The following is a 22,006-nucleotide window of genomic DNA, read 5'->3' on the forward strand; positions in this document are numbered from 1 at the left end:
GAATCCAAGTATTGTTGTTTTCTATATTCCTATTAAAATTATGTTAGCAACTATCTGAAAGTATCTGGTATAAAAAAAAAGAAGAAATTAAACAAAAATTCACATTATGCCAGATTCATTATTATTAAAGGAACACGCCAACATTACTGTCTTCTCCAGAGTCAGACAAGAAGATAGATACCAATTTCCTCGCTGCGCGTGCAGTAGAAAGCTATCAAGCTGCAAGTTGCAGTTGGACAAATAAATGGAAGCGGATACATACAGTACCACTAGCTTAGCTTAAAACTCCGGGAGCTGTGTTTTTGGCCAACGGCTGTGTTTTTGGCCAACAGCTGGGCTATTTACTCAGGAGATCCGCTTCCAGTAACTTGTGTTGAGCCAGGTCTAGTCTGACTCCGGTAAGTACATTTCCCATAATGACGCCGTGTTCCTTCCAGAAGAAGGGGGGCCGTTCCAAACTCAGCTCCTTGGGTTGTTCTTCATGGAGGGGGGGGGGGGGGGTGTACTCACTGGGATTCTGGATCTTGATTGTAGAGTCTGGCTCGGGGTGTGGTTTGTGGACCACCTGGGTACACACCTGCTCTGTCAAAATCTAGAAGAAAAATACCAAGAAGGAGGGGAAAAAACTATTTATTTGCCAGGACATTTACATAAACCAGGAATGTATCCTCTGCAATGAATCCATCCTATCTGTTTAGGAGCAGTGGTCAGCCATGAGCCCAGTGGACCAACTCAGTGGTCAGCTATGAGCCAGGGGACCAACTCTATCTGTTTAGGAGCAGTGGTCAGCCATGAGCCCAGTGGACCAACTCAGTGGTCAGCCATGAGCCAGTGGACCAACTCTATCTGTTTAGGAGCAGTGGTCAGCCATGAGCCCGGGGACCAACTCCGGTTGTAATGCCTTGGTCAAGGACGATGGCAGGAGCCTAGTTACCTCGCTCTTTCTACGTGGGAAAGAGTATTCACTGTGGTCAGTCAAACATTTTCCCAGCCCGACTATGACTTGATGGAGAGCGTTGGGAAGAGACTCAAAAGGGGTGTTTTACGTCTACATGCATATTTTGCATAATTATTTTTTTTACATGTTTTAATAAACATAATTTCACTTTTAAGTCAACATAATTGAACTTCTTTCAAGAGATTTCTCCAGACAAGCGCTATCTTGCGGCCACCTGGAACAGTCTGCCAACACGGCTCAGGGAGTATCAAAGTTACATTTCATTTAAAACTAACTTAAAATCATGGTTGAGAGATGGTCAAGTGTGCGACCATTTTAACTGAGGGGTTGTATTGTAATGTATTTTAATGTATTTATTTGTATGTATTTTAGTGTATTGTAACCTATACTGATTCCTACTGTGTTTTAATTATTGTACTATGTTTTAATTATTGTTGTGCTCATGTCACCTGCCCCAGAGACTACAGTTGAAAATTAGCCAACTTGGCTAAACTGGCATATTTACAGTCAAATGTTCCTTAATATGCACTGTCTCTGTATTTTAAACCAATAAATACAAAATACAAAATACCTTGCGTTGCCATCACCTACCTCGTAGAGTGTGTTGTAGGTGGTGACAGACACCGTGTTGGTGTGCATCATCAGCCTCTCTCCCAACAGTGTGAACAGACTGTGTGTATGCATGATCTCCACCTTCCTCCTGCAGGGACACACACACACACACACACACACACACACACACACACACACACACACACACACACAACACACACACACAGCTTGTCAGTCATGGTTTATGATTGATTAAAGAGACATTCCTTGTCATTGCTCTTGTCACTGTCTGGTTTTGACAGGGACGCGTCAAACGCTGCTGTCAGTTACCATGGTGCCCAAGGAGGGAGACAAATGAACAAAGAACACCAACAAACTGCTAGAGAGAGTCCATTGTCATGTGTCGTCATTTTGAAAGGGAAAAGATCCTTGAGATAGCATTTGGGTTGAGAGGTAAAGTGACGTCTTATAGGAGGATTCTATGCTTTGTTAACTAGCCTATTTGCCAGAGCCACATTACTAAGACTAAAGCAGTGGATGTTGTAATCTCGTTACTCCCCAACTATAAACTATAAGAATGTACTGAAGCTGGTCGACTCACTGGACCTGTGCTGCAATGCTAAGCTAGCTGTGGAAAGCAATTCTTCCCTTTTTCTTTTTAAATTGCCCCTTCGAAATGTAAAATCCTCAGCCGTATCAGAGAGAGAAATCAATATTAGATGACCATAGCTGCAGGAGCCAGGTGGAGTCGGACGCCCTTATTTGGACTTGTATACCTATCATCATTGTATATCATCTCATTGGTTCTATGAAAATGTTTCAATGCATAATGTTACTGAAAGATATGAAAGGTAAGATATGATAACATGGACCTTTATTAATCCCCTTGGGGACATTCTGAAGTCATAGCAGCACAGGGGAAGGAGGGGGGTAGGGGCAGGGTAATAGGAATAACATATAACAATAAAAAAAAGTACATAAAAATGTAATAAAGATAAAGGTATGATCTGCACTGGATCTCTGAACAGTGTATACTCAATAATATCACTATCCACCTGTGTGTACAGTATGTAGTACATGTGGACATTGTATACAGATGATATCCTGACTCAACCCCACAAATATTGAATGAATTACAAATATACTGTATACAGGTAACCTAAGTCTACTCTGTACAGATATACAATACTCCATACTAAAGCCCCTTTCGGACATGCACTCGGGATAACGCGCTGATAATTGGGTGCTAGATGTAATTTGTAAGACACTTTGCACTGAGGTTTCCCTTTTTTTTACAAAAGATTTTTGTGCAGGCATGTACACATGCTTACGGGATACACGTACCCACATACATGTGTCGGAGACATGCGTGCATGCATGTTATCATGCACAACTGCATATGTCTGGGGCGCTTTCTCTCACATGCAATATGGAGAAGGGTGGCATCCCGATAGAGGATGCAGCACATACCTGCTCGAAGGTAGTTCGGTCTACATGCAAGGTATATATATCAGGAATGTATACGCATAATGTATAGTATAGTATGTTTCTTTTTTCGTAAGTCTTTTTTTATTTTCCATGTCAGTTATTAATGTATTTGTATGAGTCCTTTACATGTTTTGTATGTTCTTACAAAAAAGAAAAAGGCAAATCCTGGAAATTGAATATGATGATGTGGAAAGAGATGTTTGGAATGTTGGAGAGATTTGTGCAAAAAAAAAAATAAAAAAAATTTGTGCACGTTTTCTTCTTATCTTCATTGAGGGTTAGGATCAGGGGTGTAGCTCCATTGTGGGCTCGTGAAGCCCATTGAGACATGTAATGTGATTTTGGGGGCTACTGTACACAAAATAAACTTGACTTGTAATAATTTACTTTTGAAATAAATGTATTTCATACATCCATGTTATGCTTAATAGCACATAATAGGTCAAAGCAAAATAAATTCTTGCTTAAGGCAAAGTTTTATTCCAAACCGTTTCCTTCCTGTTTGTAGTTTCCCACATAGCGACTCTTTTCAATGAATGGCTTGCAAATACATGCTTAAGGCATTACAGATTCTACCTTAAAAGTACCATACCAGTCTTTTTGACACAATAGTCCAAGTCATTCTTGCCTCAATACAAAAATGAAGGCACCCTTCTTTTTTCATAATGTTTTACTGTTACTGAAAATTATTTTCTGCCGCTTCACCAGTGCCATTGTATCTGAAAATGTGTCTTTTTATTTTATTTTATTTTTTTAAATCTTTTTTCCCCTTCTTTTTCCATTTTTCTCCCATCCCAATGTTAGTCGTTATGCCAATTTCCACTCCCCTTCCTGGTCGTTGCGCTTTACCCCCTACCGTCGGTCTGGGAGTTCAAGTTTCAAGTTTCAAGTTTCTTTAATAGTTGTCATACAGAAGTACAGAATACTTTTATACAAAATGCTTCTTACTGTTGCGCTCCAGAGACTGTGCAAGACAAGATAAGTATGAAATAAAATAACATAGTAAAATTAGAAGTAAAAAAATGAGGTCACAGTGTTCAGTTTAGACATATGTACAATGTTCGATGCAGAATAGACGTAGTTACCATACAATATACAATACTGTGCAGTGTACTAATATACAATACTATATAGTGCAAGGCAGAAATGGAGAAATGGGACGAGGTGCAATTTAGGTACAATTCACAGTAGGTGTACGAGTTGTAGTGCAAATCCTTTATCAATCAATATAAAGTGTAAGTGTGTTTGTGTGATCTAAAGTGTGGAGAGTGGGTGCTGCAGTGTGTTGTTTGTTTGAGTGAGTGTGTGCGTGTGGGTGTGTGTGCTGTGTGCATTTGATGGTTGTTGCATAGTGATTATTGTTCGTTTAGCAGCCTGATGGCCTGGGGATAGAAGCTTCTTCTGAGTCTTTCTGTGCTCGCCTTAAGACTCCGGTATCGCTTGCCTGACCGCAGCAGTTCAAAGAGGCAGTTGTTCGGGTGGCTCGAGTCCTTAATAATTCTCTTAGCCTTCCCCTTGCACCGCTTGTTGTAAATGTTCTGGAGGGTGGGAAGCCCCCCTCCAATTGTGCGTTCGGCTGAACGTGTCACTCTTTGTAGTCTGCTACGGTCTTGTGCAGTGCTATTCCCGAACCAGGAGGTGATGTTGCCGTCAGGATGCTCTCTATTGTACATGAGTAGAAGTTCCTAAGGATCTTCTGACTGACTTGGAACTTCCTTAGGCGCCTGAGGAAGTAGAGGCGTTGTCGTGCCTTCTTCACAACACTGTCAATGTGTGTGGTCCATGTCAAGTCCTCGGATATGTGGGCTCCGAGGTACTTGAAACTGTTCACTCTCTCAACCGGTGCCCCGTCGATGCTGAGGGGGCTGTAGTCCTTGACCCCCGACCTCCTGAAGTCCACAATCATCTCTTTTGTTTTGCTGACGTTCAGGGAGAGGCAGTTCTCCTGACACCACTGTGACAGGTTCTCTACCTCTTCCAGGTAGGCCCTTTCGTCGTTGGCAGAGATCAGGCCCACCACTACTGTGTCATCAGCAAATTTGATGATGGTGTTGTTGTTCCGCTGTGCTACGCAGTCATGTGTGTACAGGGAGTAGAGGAGGGGGCTCAGAACACAGCCCTGGGGGGCCCCTATGTTGAGCATGATGGATGAGGAGGTGCAGTTGCCGGCTCTTACCACCTGGGGTCTGCCCGTCAGGAAGTCCAAGACCCACTGACAGAGGTCATAGTTCAAGCCCAGGTCCCTGAGCTTGGCTATGAGTTTGGAGGGGACTATGGTATTGAATGCTGAGCTGTAGTCGATGAACAGCATTCTCACATAGTTCCCCTGCCTCTTGTCCAGGTGTGATGCTGCTGTGTGCAGCACATGGGCTATGGCGTCCTCCGTGGACCTGTTGGGGCGATATGCAAATTGCAGAGGGTCCAGGTTGATGGGGAGGGAGGAACAGATGTAGCCCTTCACTAGCTTCTCAAAGCACTTCATGGCTATGGAGGTGAGGGCTACAGGGCGGTAGTCGTTGAGGCAAGCGGGCGTAGATTTTTTGGGTACAGGGATGATGGTGGACTTCTTCAGACAGGGGGCGGAGACTATCACATGCTTCCTCCGACACATGTGTAGTCAGCCCACCACTTCTTTTCACCTGGCAGCGCGGACTCTCACTGGGAGAGTGTAACGTGTGGAAGGTCACACTACCTCTCCCAGATCCTTCCTTTGCTGTGCAGGCGCCCCGACCGAACTGTAGGAGTCGCTGTTTACAACGACCAGGACCCACCCACGCCGGCTTCCCACCCGCTAACACTGCCAATTGAGTTAGGATGGACGGTCGGCCAAGCTGGAGGCACCACAGCCGGATTCGATCCCACTGGCTCTGTGGTGGTAGACAGACGCTTAGTCCGCTGCGCTACCCGGCCGCCCCTGAAAATGTGTCTTAAAGGAACACACCAACATTATGGGAAATCAGACAGAAAGATACAGTAGATACCAATTTCCTCTCTGTGCGTTCAGTAGAAAGCTATGAATGGAAGTGGATACAAATCAGCTAGTCTAGCCAAAAACACTTCTCTCTGAGTTTTAGCTAGGCTAGCTGATCTGTATCTGCTTCTATTCATAATATGCTAAGATAGGCTAGCTTGTAGCCAGATAGCTTTCTACTGGATGCATAGAGGAAATTGGTATCTATCTTCTTGTCTGACCCTGGAGAAGACGCATTTCCCATAATGTGGGCGTGTTTCATATACACCACATAAACCCACCAAAGTCACCACATCTGCTCTACTTCATTGCTATTCTATTCTATTCATATATGCTTATTACATGTATTTATTGCTCCTATGTCCGCCCACTACAAACACGGGGACTCTCTAACCCCTGTCCCCATCTCCCTGTCTCTTTAAGTGGATGTCTCGTGGTGATGGCCAAGGTGGTGGATGTCATTGTCTCGTGGTGATGGCCAAGGTGCTGGATGTCTCGTGGTGATGGCCAAGGTGCTGGATGTCTCGTGGTGATGGCCAAGGTGGTGGATGTCTCGTGGTGATGGCCACGGTGGTGCGATCTTCTCTACGTCGCCCCCATACTTCAAATGGATCAGAGCGGAATACATACATACATTCATCCAAATGGAATATGACATCATCTTATCTTATTTTCATACCAGCGCTCGTTCCCTATGCTTTTTCTTTTGTTGTTCTTAGCAAAATTTCATTTGAATTCTTCTAGAAATTTTCTTATGTACCTTAGTTGCTATTGCATATACATATATGTATTATTATATATGTACATACATACCAACTATTCGCCTGTTTTATTCTCAACCCATCTATCATCCTATAGCAACATTTATTATCACCGACATCGAAGTTGGGGGATCCCTTTTGAACAGCCCATCTGAGGTTTCTCTCCTCCACATTGACTGTGGTGCTTTTTTCCTATTGCTAGGTTTTTAGTGAGTTTTTCCTCATCTTCATTGGGGAATGTCTGGGAGTGTCGCATATTTGGATTTTATGGTGTTTTTTTGTTCTTGGTTTATTTTCTTCTTGACTTTCAAAGTTCAAAACTTTTTCAAAGAAGACTTGTACAGCCCGTGGGGGCATTTCCTTGTGATTTCGGGCTTTACAAATACATTTGATTTGATATGACTAAAATGTCACGCTAAAATCTGAGGTACATTTACTTTCCTGAAGGTATTCTTCCTCAGATACTGTATTATATCACAATGGCAAACCATTTAGAGAAAACAAATGACTTGCAATCCACATGTCAAAAGACTGGTATGGTCCTTTAAACCACATGTCAAATAGACTGGTATGGTCCTTAAAACCACATGTCAAATAGACTGGTCCTTTAAATGGCTGACTCCTCCCTCAAAGTGTTTTATATGAAGCAGATGTTCATTAAGTATGAGGCTGGGGGGCGCAGTGGGGCTCAGGTGCATCTCCCTCCTCTGTCGGGCTGAGAGAGGCGCGGACGTCACATGGAATGAATTCAAGCCCTAGCATGCACTGCTGCTGATCAAAGGTTCCACGTCCCTACCAAGCACGCTCTGTCAAAATGATTACTTCCGCTGGATGGAATCATATTACCTCCACAGTCCAAACAAACACACACACCAATATATAGTCCAATATACACACACCCATTCAACCTCTCTCTCTTTCTCTCTCTCTCTCTCTCTCTCAAGTTTTCAAGTTTCAAGTTTCTTTAATAGTTGTCATACAGAAGTACAGAATACTTTTGTACAAAATGCTTCTTACTGTTGCGCTCCAGAGACTGTGCATGACAAGGTAAGTATGAAATAAAAACATAGTAAAAATTAGAAGTAAAAAAAGAGGTCACAGTGTTCAGTTTAGACATATGTACAATGTTCGTAGACGTAGTTACCATACAATATACAATACTGTGCAGTGTACTAATATACAATACTATATAGTGCAAGGCATAAATGGACGAGGTGCAGTTTAGGTACAATTCACAGTAGGTGTACGAGTTGTAGTGCAAATCCTTTATCAATAAATATAAAGTGTAAGTGTGTTTGTGTGATCTAAAGTGTGGAGAGTGGGTGCTGCAGTGTGTTGTTGTTTGAGTGAGTGTGTGCGTGTGGGTGTGTGTGCTGTGTGCATTTGATGGTTGTTGCATAGTGATTATTGTTCGTTTAGCGATTATTGTTCGTTTAGCAGCCTGATGGCCTGGGGATAGAAGCTCCTTCTGAGTCTTTCTGTGCTCGCCATAAGACTCCGGTATCGCCTGCCTGACGGCAGCAGTTCAAAGAGGCAGTTGTTCGGGTGGCTCGAGTCCTTAATAATTCTCTTAGCCTTCCCCTTGCACCGCTTGTTGTAAATGTTCTGGAGGGTGGGAAGCCCCCCTCTAATTGTGCGTTCGGCTGAGCGTGTCACTCTTTGTAGTCTGCTACGGTCTTGTGCAGTGCTATTCCCAAACCAGGAGGTGATGTTGCCGGTCAGGATGCTCTCTATTGTACATGAGTAGAAGTTCCTAAGGATCTTCTGACTGACTTGGAACTTCCTTAGGCGCCTGAGGAAGTAGAGGCGTTGTCGTGCCTTCTTCACAACACTGTCAATGTGTGTGGTCCATGTCAAGTCCTCGGATATGTAGGCTCCGAGGTACTTAAAGCTGTTGACTCTCTCAACCGGTGCCCCGTCGATGCTGAGGGGGCTGTAGTCCTTGACCCCCGACCTCCTGAAGTCCACAAGTCCACTCTCTCTCTCTCTCTCTCTCTCTCTCTCTCTCTCCCTCTCTCTCTCTCTCTCTCTCTCTCTCTCTCTCTCTCTCCTCTCTCTCTCTCTCTCTCTCTCTCTCTCTCTCTCTCACACACACACCGTATTCAGACACACACACCCAATGCTTTTTCAACTGCAGTGTACTGAATGTTGGGGCTCTGAACCACAGCACAATGTGTCTCTGCTGAAATAGACGTAACAAGGCCTACTCTAATAGAGGCATGCTCTTTCTCATATCAGAGAAAATAACCACCCTGAGTTCTCTCTTTTTTTGCTCTTTTTCCAAGCAGCAGACCATTATATTGAGGTCAGAATATTCCCATGACCCCATAAAACTTGTAGTCCTTGAGTCTCGTTTGTTGTGCATGCTGCACACTGCAGACGGCTCAGATGGCAAATAAAAGGTTTCATTCCTCTGGTGAGCAGGAGAATAACGGTGCCCTGTGTCAACGTCAGCTGCTCTGTGACAATCCTTGGTGTGGACTTTGCAGTCGAATATTATTACTGTCATTTTAGTTTCATCTGGATCTTGTTTTCGTCCCGTGGGACCCCACACAGGGTTAGTCTGAAAGGACTTTGTTGATATTTCATCTACTTCTTGCTTTGGACTTAAAGAGGCACTTATCTGATTTATTTTGCGCGTAATCTCACACACACACAAACATTTCGCTGTAATTAACACAACAATGTCCCAGATGACATCACTGGTGGCCATATTCAAACAAATGTACTCAATAACTCTCAAACTAAATTAATGTGTGCAAAACTGCAATGTAGTGATGTCATCGGGGACATTGAATCCTTGTGTTGTGTTAATTACAGCTACATTTTGGATGCGTGTGAGATTATGTGCAAAATAAATCACCATTGTTTTTCGGTGAAGTGCCCCTTTAACACCTCATACCATTCTTTTTGGGGCATCTATTTTTGGAGGCCATTTTGCATACATTTTTGGTCAAATCTTAGCCCTGTGATGACAAAACATAGCGCTATGAGAGATAGAGAAGAACACAGAAATGTAGAGTTACTGACTTGTGTCCCAGATGCTTGAGGAAGTAGCCTAAGACTTTGAGAGCTTGGACCCGGATGCTCTCGCTCTTAGAGGCCAGGAGCTTGCAGATCACCCTGCAACACAAGCACACAGTCAGGCAGATGAATCCTGTTCTATTTCACACAGGCGGTGCCCTCTATAGCCAATAATAATGTAATACACTTTATTTGTATAGCACTTTTCATACAGAAATTGCAGTTCAAAGTGCTTCACACAGCAGTAAAAAAAAATAAATACAGGCATAAGCGAGCGTAAAAAAGATAGAGAGGTAGCAAGGTAAGGTAAATCACAGTTTTTCACATTAGGATCTAACGTCCCAATAGGCCTCTCTGTTTACGGTTTCATTCAGTAATAAAAATAATAAAATAGAATAGAGTAAAAAAAAAAGTGCGATTTGATTCAGTAAAAAAATAGGCAATACTAATAAGGCAAAGCTATTGTTTTGTTGATCCTATTTCACAAAGGATCTGCCCTCTAGCTTTTCCTTATTGGTGAGAGGGCTTCGCCTATGATCATAGAATCTGTGTCAACGCTAAAGAAGGAAGAGAGAATTGAGATGCAATACATACGCATCATTAGTGATTGTGTGTGTGTGTGTGTGTGTGTGTGTGTGTGTGCGTGTGTTTGTGTGTGCGTGTGTTGTGTGTGTGTGTGTGTGTGTGTGTGTGTGTGTGTGTGTGTGTGTGTGTGTGTGTGTGTGTGTGTGTGTGTGTGTGTGTGTGTGTGTGTGTGTGTGTGTGTGTGTGTGTGTGTGCGCGTGTGTGTGTGTATGTGGGGAGTGAGGGAAGTATTAACCTGATGCCATTTCTCTGGTCGAAAGCAGGAATCATGGAGGCCGGGTGTTCAGACATCAGGGCCACCAGCAACTGAAGCACATCATGAATATTCTCATCCTGCAGCGAGAGACAAGAAGAGGAAGAAGAAGAAAGGGTGGGTGAATAGGTAGCCGAGGGAAGAGAGAGAATAGAGAGAGAGATGAAAAAAGGAGAAAGAAAGAGCAGATAGAGCGGAAGGGGGGGGGGGGGAGAGGAAAGAGAAAGGGGAGAGAGAGGACAGAGAGTGGGGTTGGTTGTAGAGGAGCAGGTGGAGGTTGAGGGTACAGGAGAGAGAGGAGAGAGAGGAGAGAGAGAGGAGAGAGGAGAGAGGAGAGAGAGAGGGGTTGGTTGTAGAGGAGCAGGTGGAGGTTAAGGGTACAGGAACAGACAAGAGAGAGAGAGGAGAGAGAGGAGAGAGAGAGGAGAGAGGACAGAGAGTGGGGTTGGTTGTAGAGGAGCAGGTGGAGGTTGAGGGTACAGGAACAGAGGAGCACATTATGTTCCCTTCAGTCGTACTGTTCTGCATTTAGTCACAGCGCTGCTGAGGCTGAGTCACACCTTTTCTAGATAACCAGCCCAGATATAATATAATATTCACACACACCACTGGCTCCACTCAACGGCTCTCTCAATTATCTCACCTCTCTCTTATTCTATTTCTCTCTCTCTCTCTCTCTCTCGATCGCATTCTGTCTCTATCCTCTCTCCTTCTCTCTCAATGTGCTCTAATCTCTCCCTTCTTCTATTTATCTCTCTCTCTATCACATGTTGTCTCTCTCCTCTCTCTCCTTTGCTCTATCTTCTTCTTCTTCTTCTTCTTCTTCTTCTTCTTCTTCTTCTTCTTCTTCTTCTTCTTCTTCTTCTTCTTCTTCTTCTTCTTCTTCTCTCTTTCTTACAGTATAGCAGTACCTCATGCATGGTCAGTAGATAATATTAATAATAATAATAATAATAGATAGTTGAGTATGCTCTCTCTCTCTCTCTTACCTCATGCATGGTCAGTAGATAGTTCAGTATGCTCTGTAGCTCATCTTCTTTCACACCCCGATCCTGGAGAACACAAAGACAACATTTCACCAAAAGCCCTACTGTATATTCATGTGTGAGTCTCAGTCTCTAGGAATCCAAGATAGAATGGAGGACATTCTTAAAGTGTGTGACCCCTGACCCCTGTGACTCCTGTGACTCCTGGGTAGGGTTGCCACCCGTCCTGTAAAATACGGAATCGTCCCGTAATTGGACACTAAAAGACGCGTTCCGTATTGAACTGATACGGGACGCACTTTGTCCCGTATTTTAAGGTCGGGGAATCAATATGAAAGATAGGGCGATGATGTGCTGTCCTGCCTCTCTGCTGTGTGACTGGGAATGTGAGAGCTCAGCAGTCCGCAAGTCAGTCAGTGTTGCCAGTATAGTGAGAGAAATGAGCCAGCCGACCTACAAAAACAAGCCAAATTGTGTCCAAAAGTTGCGGTAAATAAACAGACATGGCAACTCTGGTATGATCCCATTGTCTGGGAGTGCGCTCAGCAGCTCACGGCCAATGAGAATTAGCGCTTTCACGTTGCTAAGATACGTTCTGTGTGGTTGTGCCAATCCTCTGTCTGTGCGCTGCCTGCAGTGGCGGCTCTGCCACTAGGGGCGCAAGGGCGCCGACCCACCTGCTGTTAAATCACAGAAGAAGAAAATAAAACTTTTTCGTTTTTTTTTATAGCCCTATAAATAATATAAACATGTTTAAAATGAATAATATTTACTCATTTTAAGTATGTTTGTATTTCCAATGCACAATATAACATTATTATCTCAAATAAAAAATCACTCGTTTTCCTGAGCAGGAAGTGACATCACGTTTTTTTTATTTTTTTTATTTTTTCGTATTTCTCGGCCCGCGCTAGACGCGATAGCGCTCTGAGTGCGCGTCACAGTTTGATCGCTGTATCCGTCACAGCCAATCAGTGCATAACGCGTTGTGCGTTGAAATATGACTATTATGTTGGAATTTGAAGCGGTCTAGCCAGTAGCGTCAAGAATTTCTGTAGCCGCATTTCGCGGAGACGCTCTCTGATTGGCCGACGCCAGTATTTTTTTCCGTAGCAGAATTTCACAGAGACGATCTCTGATTGGCTGAATCCAATTTCTAATGTTCCAATTCTAGCTTATTCCTACGTTGGTTCCTAGGTTGGTCCTAGGTTGTTTGTCTTAGAGCGTGCCGTGACTGCAAGTTCTTTAGACTGTTAAGCTTAGGCACTCTTTCAAAGTTGGTTAAGGTTAGAGTTTGTCTTAGAGCATGGCGATAGAACGCCAGGTAGTTTGCAGTCTGTTCGAGCGGAAATGGACAAAGGAATGAAGTACTTGTGACTGTTGTGTGGTGCTGCTAACAAGCTAACACTTGGCTAACAAGCTATATGGCGGATGCAGTCTGGACACAGTGGACAGTGGTCTGGAATACATCAACAGTGATACACTACTTTATCAAGGCAAGCCCTCCTGCCCTGGACGTGTCAACTAAACAGTGAGTCTCTCTCTCTCTCTCTCTCTCTCTCTCTCTCTCTCTCTCTCTCTCTCTCGCGTTTGGATTGAAAATACGTGGATTATGGCTTGTTCAATATCGTCTATGTTTGAATGAATGAATGAATGAGAACTTTATTAACAGATTGCAGAATGGGTACAATACAGTACGGCTCAATACACACAATTGTTAAGGGGATGCAGACCAGAGAAAGACGTTTGTCTTGTTTACATCAGGGTCCCAGATTTTCGATTCATATCGATAGTTTAATAGCTAGCCTTGGCTCGTTTAACAATATGCAAAATATGTGTACAGCCCTGTACTCATACTGAAGTTATTCTTGGTATATAATAGGTCTGATTGTGTAACGAATCGATTCCACGTCGCGCTGTGTGTGAGAGAGAGAAGGAGAGAGGGAGAGATCTGCCTGTGTTTGGAGACGGGGCGAGTTTTGTTTCTAACTTTTCTATTTATATATTGTGTTTCAAGTTGTGAATTAGAGTCTAGACTATACTTTATTTGACTGGTTGTGTGTTGTTGTAGTAACAGCTGAGCGACTTGTTCATAAGAGCCGATTCATTGCCGTGAGCGTGAGTCGAATCGCTCACGTCTTGCCATGAGTCTGTTGCGTGGTACTGTACATGTTTGCAAAATGTTTGGTATAGCGCCCCTAGTGGCGAAGCACCCACCGGCCGCCACTGGCTGCCTGTCATGGTTGCTGTTTGAAAATGTCTACAGCAGACACTCCACCGCGTGCTAAATGCACCACAGCCAATACCATTCTGAAGAGGCTCAGAGAAGATGCTGAGGATGAATGGAAGTCCAAAGGTGTGGCCGCCAGGTGGATGGCTGTTTTTAAAGTAGCTGACCTGCGTAACATGCTGTCTATCATCAGCCACATCTTGAGCATCCCAGGATCCACTGGATATGTGGAATAGGATTTTTTCCAGAATGACAACAGGAACAGGTGCTCAGTGGAGCTCATGAGGAGTGAGCTCCTGGTCACTCTCAACTTTGAGCACTGCTTTGAAAGACAAAGAGCTACTCAGTGCTGCAAGGAGTAACAAGAAGTACACTTGGAAAAAGAAGTATAACACAGTGAGGAAGAGAGGAAAAGCTGTTGACTGTTTAACCCCCTGGTCTACACCAAAGAGGACATAAACACTTTCTGATGGACCCATGACTTTTGAGGGTCCATTGAGGGTTGAGGGAAGGAGGATTTCTTTGCACTTTATTTTTTATTAATATTTTAATTTGGGTCACACAAGTGTTTCATTGTATTATTGTCCTCTTTGAGTAAAAGTGTTCCCAGGCTTTGTTTTTACAACACTTTATGTTGTGAAGGATCAGATTAAACCGAATATATATATTTATTTATGGATATATATTTAATAGTATTTGTATATCGTTTGATATCCCCTGTATATTCCTTGTACAATATGCACTGAATATCCCTTTAGTCTACTAAACAGCCCATAATAGTTTCATTCTACCATTGGACGAGAACCTGGCGCCAGCAGCCATACCCCTAGGTTCAAGTTCAATCGTGCCGACCAACATGTCGTGGCAAGCCCGGTTCCGCGTAGGAATACGTCTGGCGAAATACGAATGGTACTATTTGTTCACAGCGCATATATATATGGCGCAAGTAAAGTAGAACTTTCTTTTAGTCCATTAGTTCTTTACCCTCCAACCTAGTAACAGACGCGAAGCCTCACCCACGACGCACGTGTGGTGCAGTAAGGCCTACTTGGCCTCAGAATAGGCATTGAGATATCGTGTGGATTAATAGTTGAATTGTCATAGTTTGGCACTATACCGTTGAGTTGGACGTATTTCTATTAAGCTAATAATAGTCTATTATGTATGGTGCATCGTTCGGTTAGAGTTATAAAGTGAGCAGCACCCCCATCGTTCCTGACGTTATCTGGAGTCTTAACCAGGCTGGGCAGACCACTTGTGGTGCTTGCATCCGAGGAGCTCCGGGCCAGGACGAGTGGACCTGTACATTGGATTACTTTACCCGGACGACGGCGAGCCTTCCACGGCTTGGATTATCTACATGCTTTGGGTGCTTTGATTATTCCATGGATAACGGCCAACACTGCTGAGTGTTGGAACTACCCCCCGGAGAGGAGTCCAGGTGAGACGGCGCTCTACACCAGTGAGGTCGCCTCACGTCTCTCCGTTGTGGACCGGCAGCTACCGTCCACCAGAGGGTCCAGCTGTATTCATCTGCGGACCGAGGTTCTGTGGGCACCGTGTTCAAGACTTTGAATTCTCCCAAGAAATCGTCGGCCAGATGGGATACCGCCAGCTCCTACTGTCTTACAACCAGCGGGACCCCCCCCCCCCCCTTAGTGTATCCAGCTATAATCATTTAAGTACCATCGCTATAGTTCCCTAAAGAACCAGGTTGTATATTTGCTCCCTGCGTAACCAGAGATTGGACATTCAATGTTGATTTACCTACGAATACTCATTTGCCATACAAGTGCATTTCAAATCATAAATGTCATCAAGTGAACGTTGTATATACCCTTTGCTACATAAAATATTCGATTTGTACATTTGTGTGGACTTCGTTTCATCAGGTGGGAAAGTGTTCATCATATCTATATCATGTACTGGATGGCCAGAAGTTAAAGTACAAGAGGTAGTGGTTTAATAATACCATACTTATCAATACAGTCAGGGAATTGTACCCCTCAGTTACAATTGGTCCTTCGAGCCGGAGGGTAACTAGTGTAATATTAATATAGTGTTATTAATATTAAAATGGCCTATGATGAACACTCCACGAAACGGTCCTCCTAACGTAGAACGCCCGCAGCGCAGACGACAGCCACCTCAGTACTTAGAGGATTACGCTGTCAGTCAACTACCTAGCCTTCGACAAACGGTAAACGCGGTAAAAGTAGAAAGTAAAATTATGTCTGACCTTAACGACCAGGTTTCCCCGACCACAGAGGCCCTAGTGGGTTCTAATGTAACTGACCAAGCTCACGGTGGGGACCAGGAGGGAGCTGACATGCCTTTACCCCCCGCCAATACCGAAGAAGTAGTCCCCGACCAGCCCCGGGAGGAAGACAACCCTACAGAGAGAGAACTCTGCACGGAAGAAGAGGAGGAGAGCGCCGAGGAAATAGAGCTCCAGGACTCCCCAACGAGTACACCCAGGAGCGGCTCACCCAGGAGCGGCTCACCTCCACAACCGCCTTCCCCCAGCGAAGCGGAGAGGATGCTACAACAGGCGTTCCTCGTCAGCCTGACAGCCTCTACCGAACGCGATCGACTTCAGGGTGAACGCGATCGACTTCAGGGCGAACGCGATCGACTCCAAGCACAGCAACGGAGCGAAGAAGAGCGCATACGCCTGGAGATGAGACGCCTTCAGACGGAAGAGAATATGGCAAGAGACCGGTCCGACGCCCAGCGCGCCGCTGCCGGTGCCCAAAGAGAAGCAGATCTCACCAAGCGCGAAGTCGAGCGCGACAAGTTACAAGCGCAGCTAATGGAGCAGCTGATCCTCAAGGCAACACCCTCTCCCTCCGCCAGGGGTTCAAGGAACTCGTCGAGACAACAGTCAAGGGCAGCGTCTCCTAACCGAGCAAGCGACCCTGAACTTGACCAACAGACCAAGCCTATACCCCCCGCAGACCCCCTTCCCAGACCGGTCCAAGCGAGACCCAGCTACAAGGAAGGAGCGGCATACACTGCGGAGAAGCTAAATAAACGACTACAGGATCTGGAAGACCTGATAGAGGAAGAAGAGGGAGAGGAGGAGAACCAAGCCCGACGACAGCACAGTACTCCACCGGACCAGGAGGTCCAGTACAGCCCAGGCTATACCCCCGCGGCGCTGCGCTACAGACCCCCGACTCTATTCACGGGTGAGCACGACGCACGACCAGCCCCGAGGAATAGCACCTGGACCAGCGGGCCATGGTACCCTGTCGGTACCAGCCCACAGAGAGGCGCAAGAGGGGACTCGCCTAGGAGGTCTCTCCCCCAACGCTCGCCGATGTATCAGCCATCCACGGCGTCATACATTGCCACGCCGTCGTTTCCAGACTTCACCTATGAGAATCGAGCACAGTACACGGAGCTCCGGATGTGCTTAGAGACAATGATGGTGGATGTCGCTGATGAACGCCACAAGTATGCAATATTACTGAAGCACCTGAAAGTACCGCGAGCGCACAATATAGCGCTAGCCTATGCCACCTCTACGACCCCATACACCGCGGCCCTAGCAGCGCTGGACCAGAGATATGGACGTATATGGGATTACGTAATCCAAGAGATAAGGCATATTGATCGCCTACCCCCAGCAACAGACAATCGCTCATTAGACGACCTGTCAATCAAAGTGCAGTCCCTGGTAGGGATGCTGGGAGCGCAACGGGAAAAGGGCATGCATGAGCTATACGCCAACTCTAACGTCGAGAGGATTTTGGAGAAGCTGCCGCCCGCAGGACAAGAGCGTTTTAGGCGGCAGAGGGACTACCGGGATCCTAACGGCCCCGAACCATCCCTCCTTGATCTAGCCGACTTCCTGGCGAGAGAAGTCAGCAGCTTACGACTGGATACGTTCGGGCGGAGCACGCCAAGCTCCAGAGAGGGACCCAGGAGAATAAATGATGGAAGAAGATCGGTGACTGTCATGCACCAATCAGAGTCAGTACCGAGCAGTAAGAGCCACAGTACCCCCTCGAGAAAAGAGAAGTGGAAGATGGTGTGCCCCTACTGTGAGAAAGAACACTGGCTGTCACAATGTGACCTGTTCACAAAGATGAATGCAGAAGAAGTGAGTCAATGGATAAAGTCCAACAGGCGCTGTTACCGATGTGCGCGCAGTCACATGGCAGCCAAATGCCGCCTAAAGAAAAGGTGCAGTCGGTGCGACGGAGCCCATCTAGATATACTACACGACAGTAACAGAAGACGGCCTTCACCTGCACCATCGAGCGGCACCAAGGCAAGTGTCATGTACATTGACCCCGCCAGCAGCAGCGGCGCCCAAGTGCTCTTAAAGGTAGTCCGTGTAACATTGAGCTACCAAGATAAAGTCATGGACACTTACGCCGTCCTTGACGACGGGTCAGAGAAGACCCTTCTGCTCGCGTCCGCTGCGGCCCAGCTGGGACTGCGGGGGAGCGAGAACCAAATGACGATTCGGACAATAAGAAGAGATTTAAAGACGATAAAGGGCGAGAATGTCTCCTTCACTATCGCAGCAAACGGGCAGCCAGAGCGACGGTATAGGATTACAAATGCTTTCACCAGCCAAGAAATAGGACTATCGCAGTACACCTACCCCATCGCCAAGTTGATGGATAAATATGTGCACCTGCGTCAACTACCTATCCCGCTCATAGACGGCGCTACCCCGACCCTGCTGATAGGCTCCGACCATGCAGAACTCATAGTCCCGATTGACCGGGTCCATACAGGACCCCGAGGCTGTCCTGCAGCAGTCGAGACCCGCCTAGGGTGGACACTACAAGGCCCCCTCGCTAAATCTCTCAACCGAACAGCAGCCACTAGCTGCCTCCACTCCAGAACGACAGAAGAAGACACCACTCTCCTGCAGCATGTCGAGAGGCTATGGACACTAGAGACAATGCCCTTTAAGAACGAAAAGAAAGATATTCGTTCTAAAGAAGACATTTACGCCATCAACCTACTCGAGCAAGGGACAAAGAGAGTCACAGTCGGCGGAGTGATGAGATACGCAACTCCACTCCTGAGGCGAGAGGGAATGCCCACCTTTCACGCAAAGAAAGACGCCACGGAGCGCTATCTATTGAACACAGAGCGGCGCCTAGCCAAAGACCCCGCTCAAGAGAGTGTGTACCGCGCTGAGATTGAGAAGCTAATCACAGCGGGACACGTGACAAAGATTGACATTAAAGAGGCCGATCAGACGACCGAATCATGGTACGTGCCGCACCACAAGGTCCATCACAACGGCAAGGATCGCATTGTGTTTAACTGCAGCTACCAGATCGGATCCCAAAATCTGAATAAAGAGCTCTTGCCCGGCCCCACACTCGGCCCCTCCCTACTGGGCGTGCTACTGCGCTTCCGCCAGGACAAGGTGGCTATCAGCGGGGATATCAAAGGGATGTTCCTGCAGGTGAGACTAGTGGAGGAGGACAAGCCCCTGCTGCGGTTCCTATGGAGAGAGAGGATCGGAGATGAGAACCCAGCCATCTACCAGTGGGAAGTACTCCCCTTCGGAACCACATGCAGCCCGTGCTGTGCTACATTTGCACTACAGAAACACGTCGCAGAGGACCCAGCAGCAGATGAAGAGGTCCGACACAGTGTGAAGAACAGTTTCTACGTGGACAACTGTTTACAAAGCGTTTCGACTCAAGAAGAAGCCGAGGCTCTCCTAATCAAGCTACGCGCCTCCCTGATCAAAGGCGGCTTTGATCTCAGGCAGTGGGCCAGCAGTGACCCGCACGTATTGCGCAGCCTCTCCCCCGCGGACAAGGCTGCCAGCAGCGAGACCTGGATGGCGACCATCCCAGGAGAAGCCCAAGAAATGACACTAGGACTAGTCTGGCGCTTCAAAACAGACTCGCTCCACTATAGACACAAACCCCTGACTCCAGAGCAGGGAAGGTCGACGGCGACACCGACCACCAGACGGAGTGTGTACAGAACACTCGCCAGACAATATGACCCGTTGGGATGTATTCTACCTTACACCACCAAGGCAAAGATGATTGTACGAGCACTATGGGACAAGGACCAGGGCTGGGACGACCCCATACCCGCACACCTTGCCTCAACATGGAGAGAGTGGGAGACGGAACTCCGCTCACTCCCAGGCGTCAATATACGCCGCAGCTACTTCCCATCCACAGTGAGGCCAGAGACATGCAAGATTGATCTACACGTCTTCAGCGACGCCTCCGAAGTAGCCTATGGATCGGTGGCCTACTTGCGTGCCCAAGAGAAGGGAGGAAAGATACACACTGCTTTCATCCTGGCTCGCTCAAGAATAGCCCCACGAAAGCAACAATCTATCCCGCGTCTAGAGCTCTGCGCAGCCCTAGCAGGAGCGCATCTAGCCACGTTAATCCAACGTGAACTCACCATTCCGGTGCACAGAACAATCTTGTGGTCAGATTCCACGACAGTACTCACATGGATCAAGTCTGATTCATGCAGATACAAAGTCTTCGTGGGAGTCAGAGTCACCGAGATTCAAGAGTTAACAGAAGCAGCGAGCTGGCGGTATGTGGACACCAAACACAACCCAGCTGACGTCATCACCCGGGGAATGTCTCTGGATGACCTCACCCGTCGCAACATCTACAGTGACGGACCAGAATTCCTCAAGCTCCCGGAAGAAGAGTGGCCTACGCCCACCCCACGGGAAGCAAGTAACGAGGAGGCTGAGAACAAGAAACCTATGTTCTGTGGACTGAGCACAGTCGCCTCCACAGACCCCAACATAGATGACTGCATTACCCTAGAGAGTGCGCAGCAAAAGACATTCCTGTGGCACCACCCAGAGATTCAGTCCACCACTGACATTTCAGCAGCTGACTACGAAGAAGCAGAACTTCTTCTACTACAACGAGCCCAGAGAGACTCGTTCCCCGATGAGCTAGACTGTCTACAGGGAGGAAAGCCCGTCCCATCAGACAGCAGACTGCTCCACCTGGCACCCGAGAGTGACGCCCATAATCTCATCAGAGTGGGTGGTCGCCTGCGGAGAGCCCCCGATCTACCGGATGACATTAAGTACCCGATAGTCTTGAACAGCCGACACAAGGTCACAGAGCTGATCATAAAGAAATACGACGAGGATGTACACCACGCAGGAGCAGAGAGAGTCTTCGCGGAGATCAGACGTCGCTATTGGATACTTCAAGGAAGAGAAGCGGTGCGACGCTTCCAGCGAACCTGTCTAGACTGCCGAAAGTGGCGCGCGCAGCCCAGCATACCACGGATGGCTGACTTACCCCCCTGTCGCCTCCGACTCGGCGACAAGCCATTCCACTCCACAGGCATGGACTGTTTTGGCCCGTTGTATATAAAGAGAGGAAGAGGAACCGAGAAGCGGTGGGGTATTGTATTCAAATGCATGACCACCAGAGCGATACATATCGAGCTCCTTCCGACCATGAGCACAGACTCATTCCTTATGGCCTTCCGAAGATTCACATCACGGAAAGGAAAACCGTCTACATTGTTGTCTGACCACGGGACAAACTTCAAAGGCGGAGAAAGAGAGCTGAGAGAGAGCTTCCAAGCTATGGGCCCAGAACTTAAGACCCACCTAGCTCCATCCCAGATTGACTTCCAGTTTAATCCCCCGAACGCACCCCACTTCGGTGGAACCTGGGAACGAGAAGTACGTTCCATAAAGACAGCCCTGTACGCCGTGCTTGGGGCCCAGACTGTGGCGGAAGAAGTCCTAATGACAGTCCTCACGGAGATCGAGGGAGTATTGAACTCCAAGCCCCTCGGTTACGTCTCAAGTGATGTAGCAGATGTCGACCCAGTCACCCCCAACACACTCTTGATGGGGCGGCTGGACCCCGCGCTACCCCAGACAATGTACAGGCCTGAAGAAGCGAACGGCCGAAGAATGTGGAGGTACAGTCAAGTACTAGCTGACAAGTTTTGGAGCAGCTTCCTACTCCACTACCTACCGTCTCTACAGACCCGCCAGAAGTGGGTAAAAGAGAGAGACAATTTGACAGAAGGAACAGTCGTCATGATTATCGACCAGTCACTACCCAGAGCTATGTGGCCGGCTGGCCGCGTAAGCAAAGTGATCACCGGTGCCGATGGCAAGGTCCGAGCAGCTGAAGTACTCGTCCAAGGGCGAACTTACACACGACCCGTGGCGAGGCTAATAGAACTGCCCC

The 22,006-nt window shown here is 46.8% G+C and overlaps 1 protein-coding gene across 1 annotated transcript in view; it reads right to left on the minus strand.

Moving 5' to 3' along the window:
• The window catches only part of LOC311233443 (neurobeachin-like), a gene marked incomplete at both ends in the record, with an annotated part of 105,726 nt that overhangs the window by 34,579 nt on the left and 49,141 nt on the right, over positions 1 to 22,006 (minus strand). Inside the window, 5 exons of the mRNA XM_084320411.1 lie at positions 511 to 592; positions 1,550 to 1,658; positions 9,761 to 9,853; positions 10,575 to 10,672; positions 11,582 to 11,708. Of these exons, the coding sequence (XP_084176537.1) occupies positions 511 to 592; positions 1,550 to 1,658; positions 9,761 to 9,853; positions 10,575 to 10,672; positions 11,582 to 11,708 (509 nt within the window). The remainder of the gene's footprint in view (positions 1 to 510; positions 593 to 1,549; positions 1,659 to 9,760; positions 9,854 to 10,574; positions 10,673 to 11,581; positions 11,709 to 22,006) is intronic.

The sequence above is a fragment of the Notolepis coatsorum genome (assembly GCF_963971535.1).
Source record: "Notolepis coatsorum genome assembly, chromosome: 8".
Taxonomy (NCBI): Eukaryota; Metazoa; Chordata; class Actinopteri; order Aulopiformes; family Paralepididae; genus Notolepis; species Notolepis coatsorum.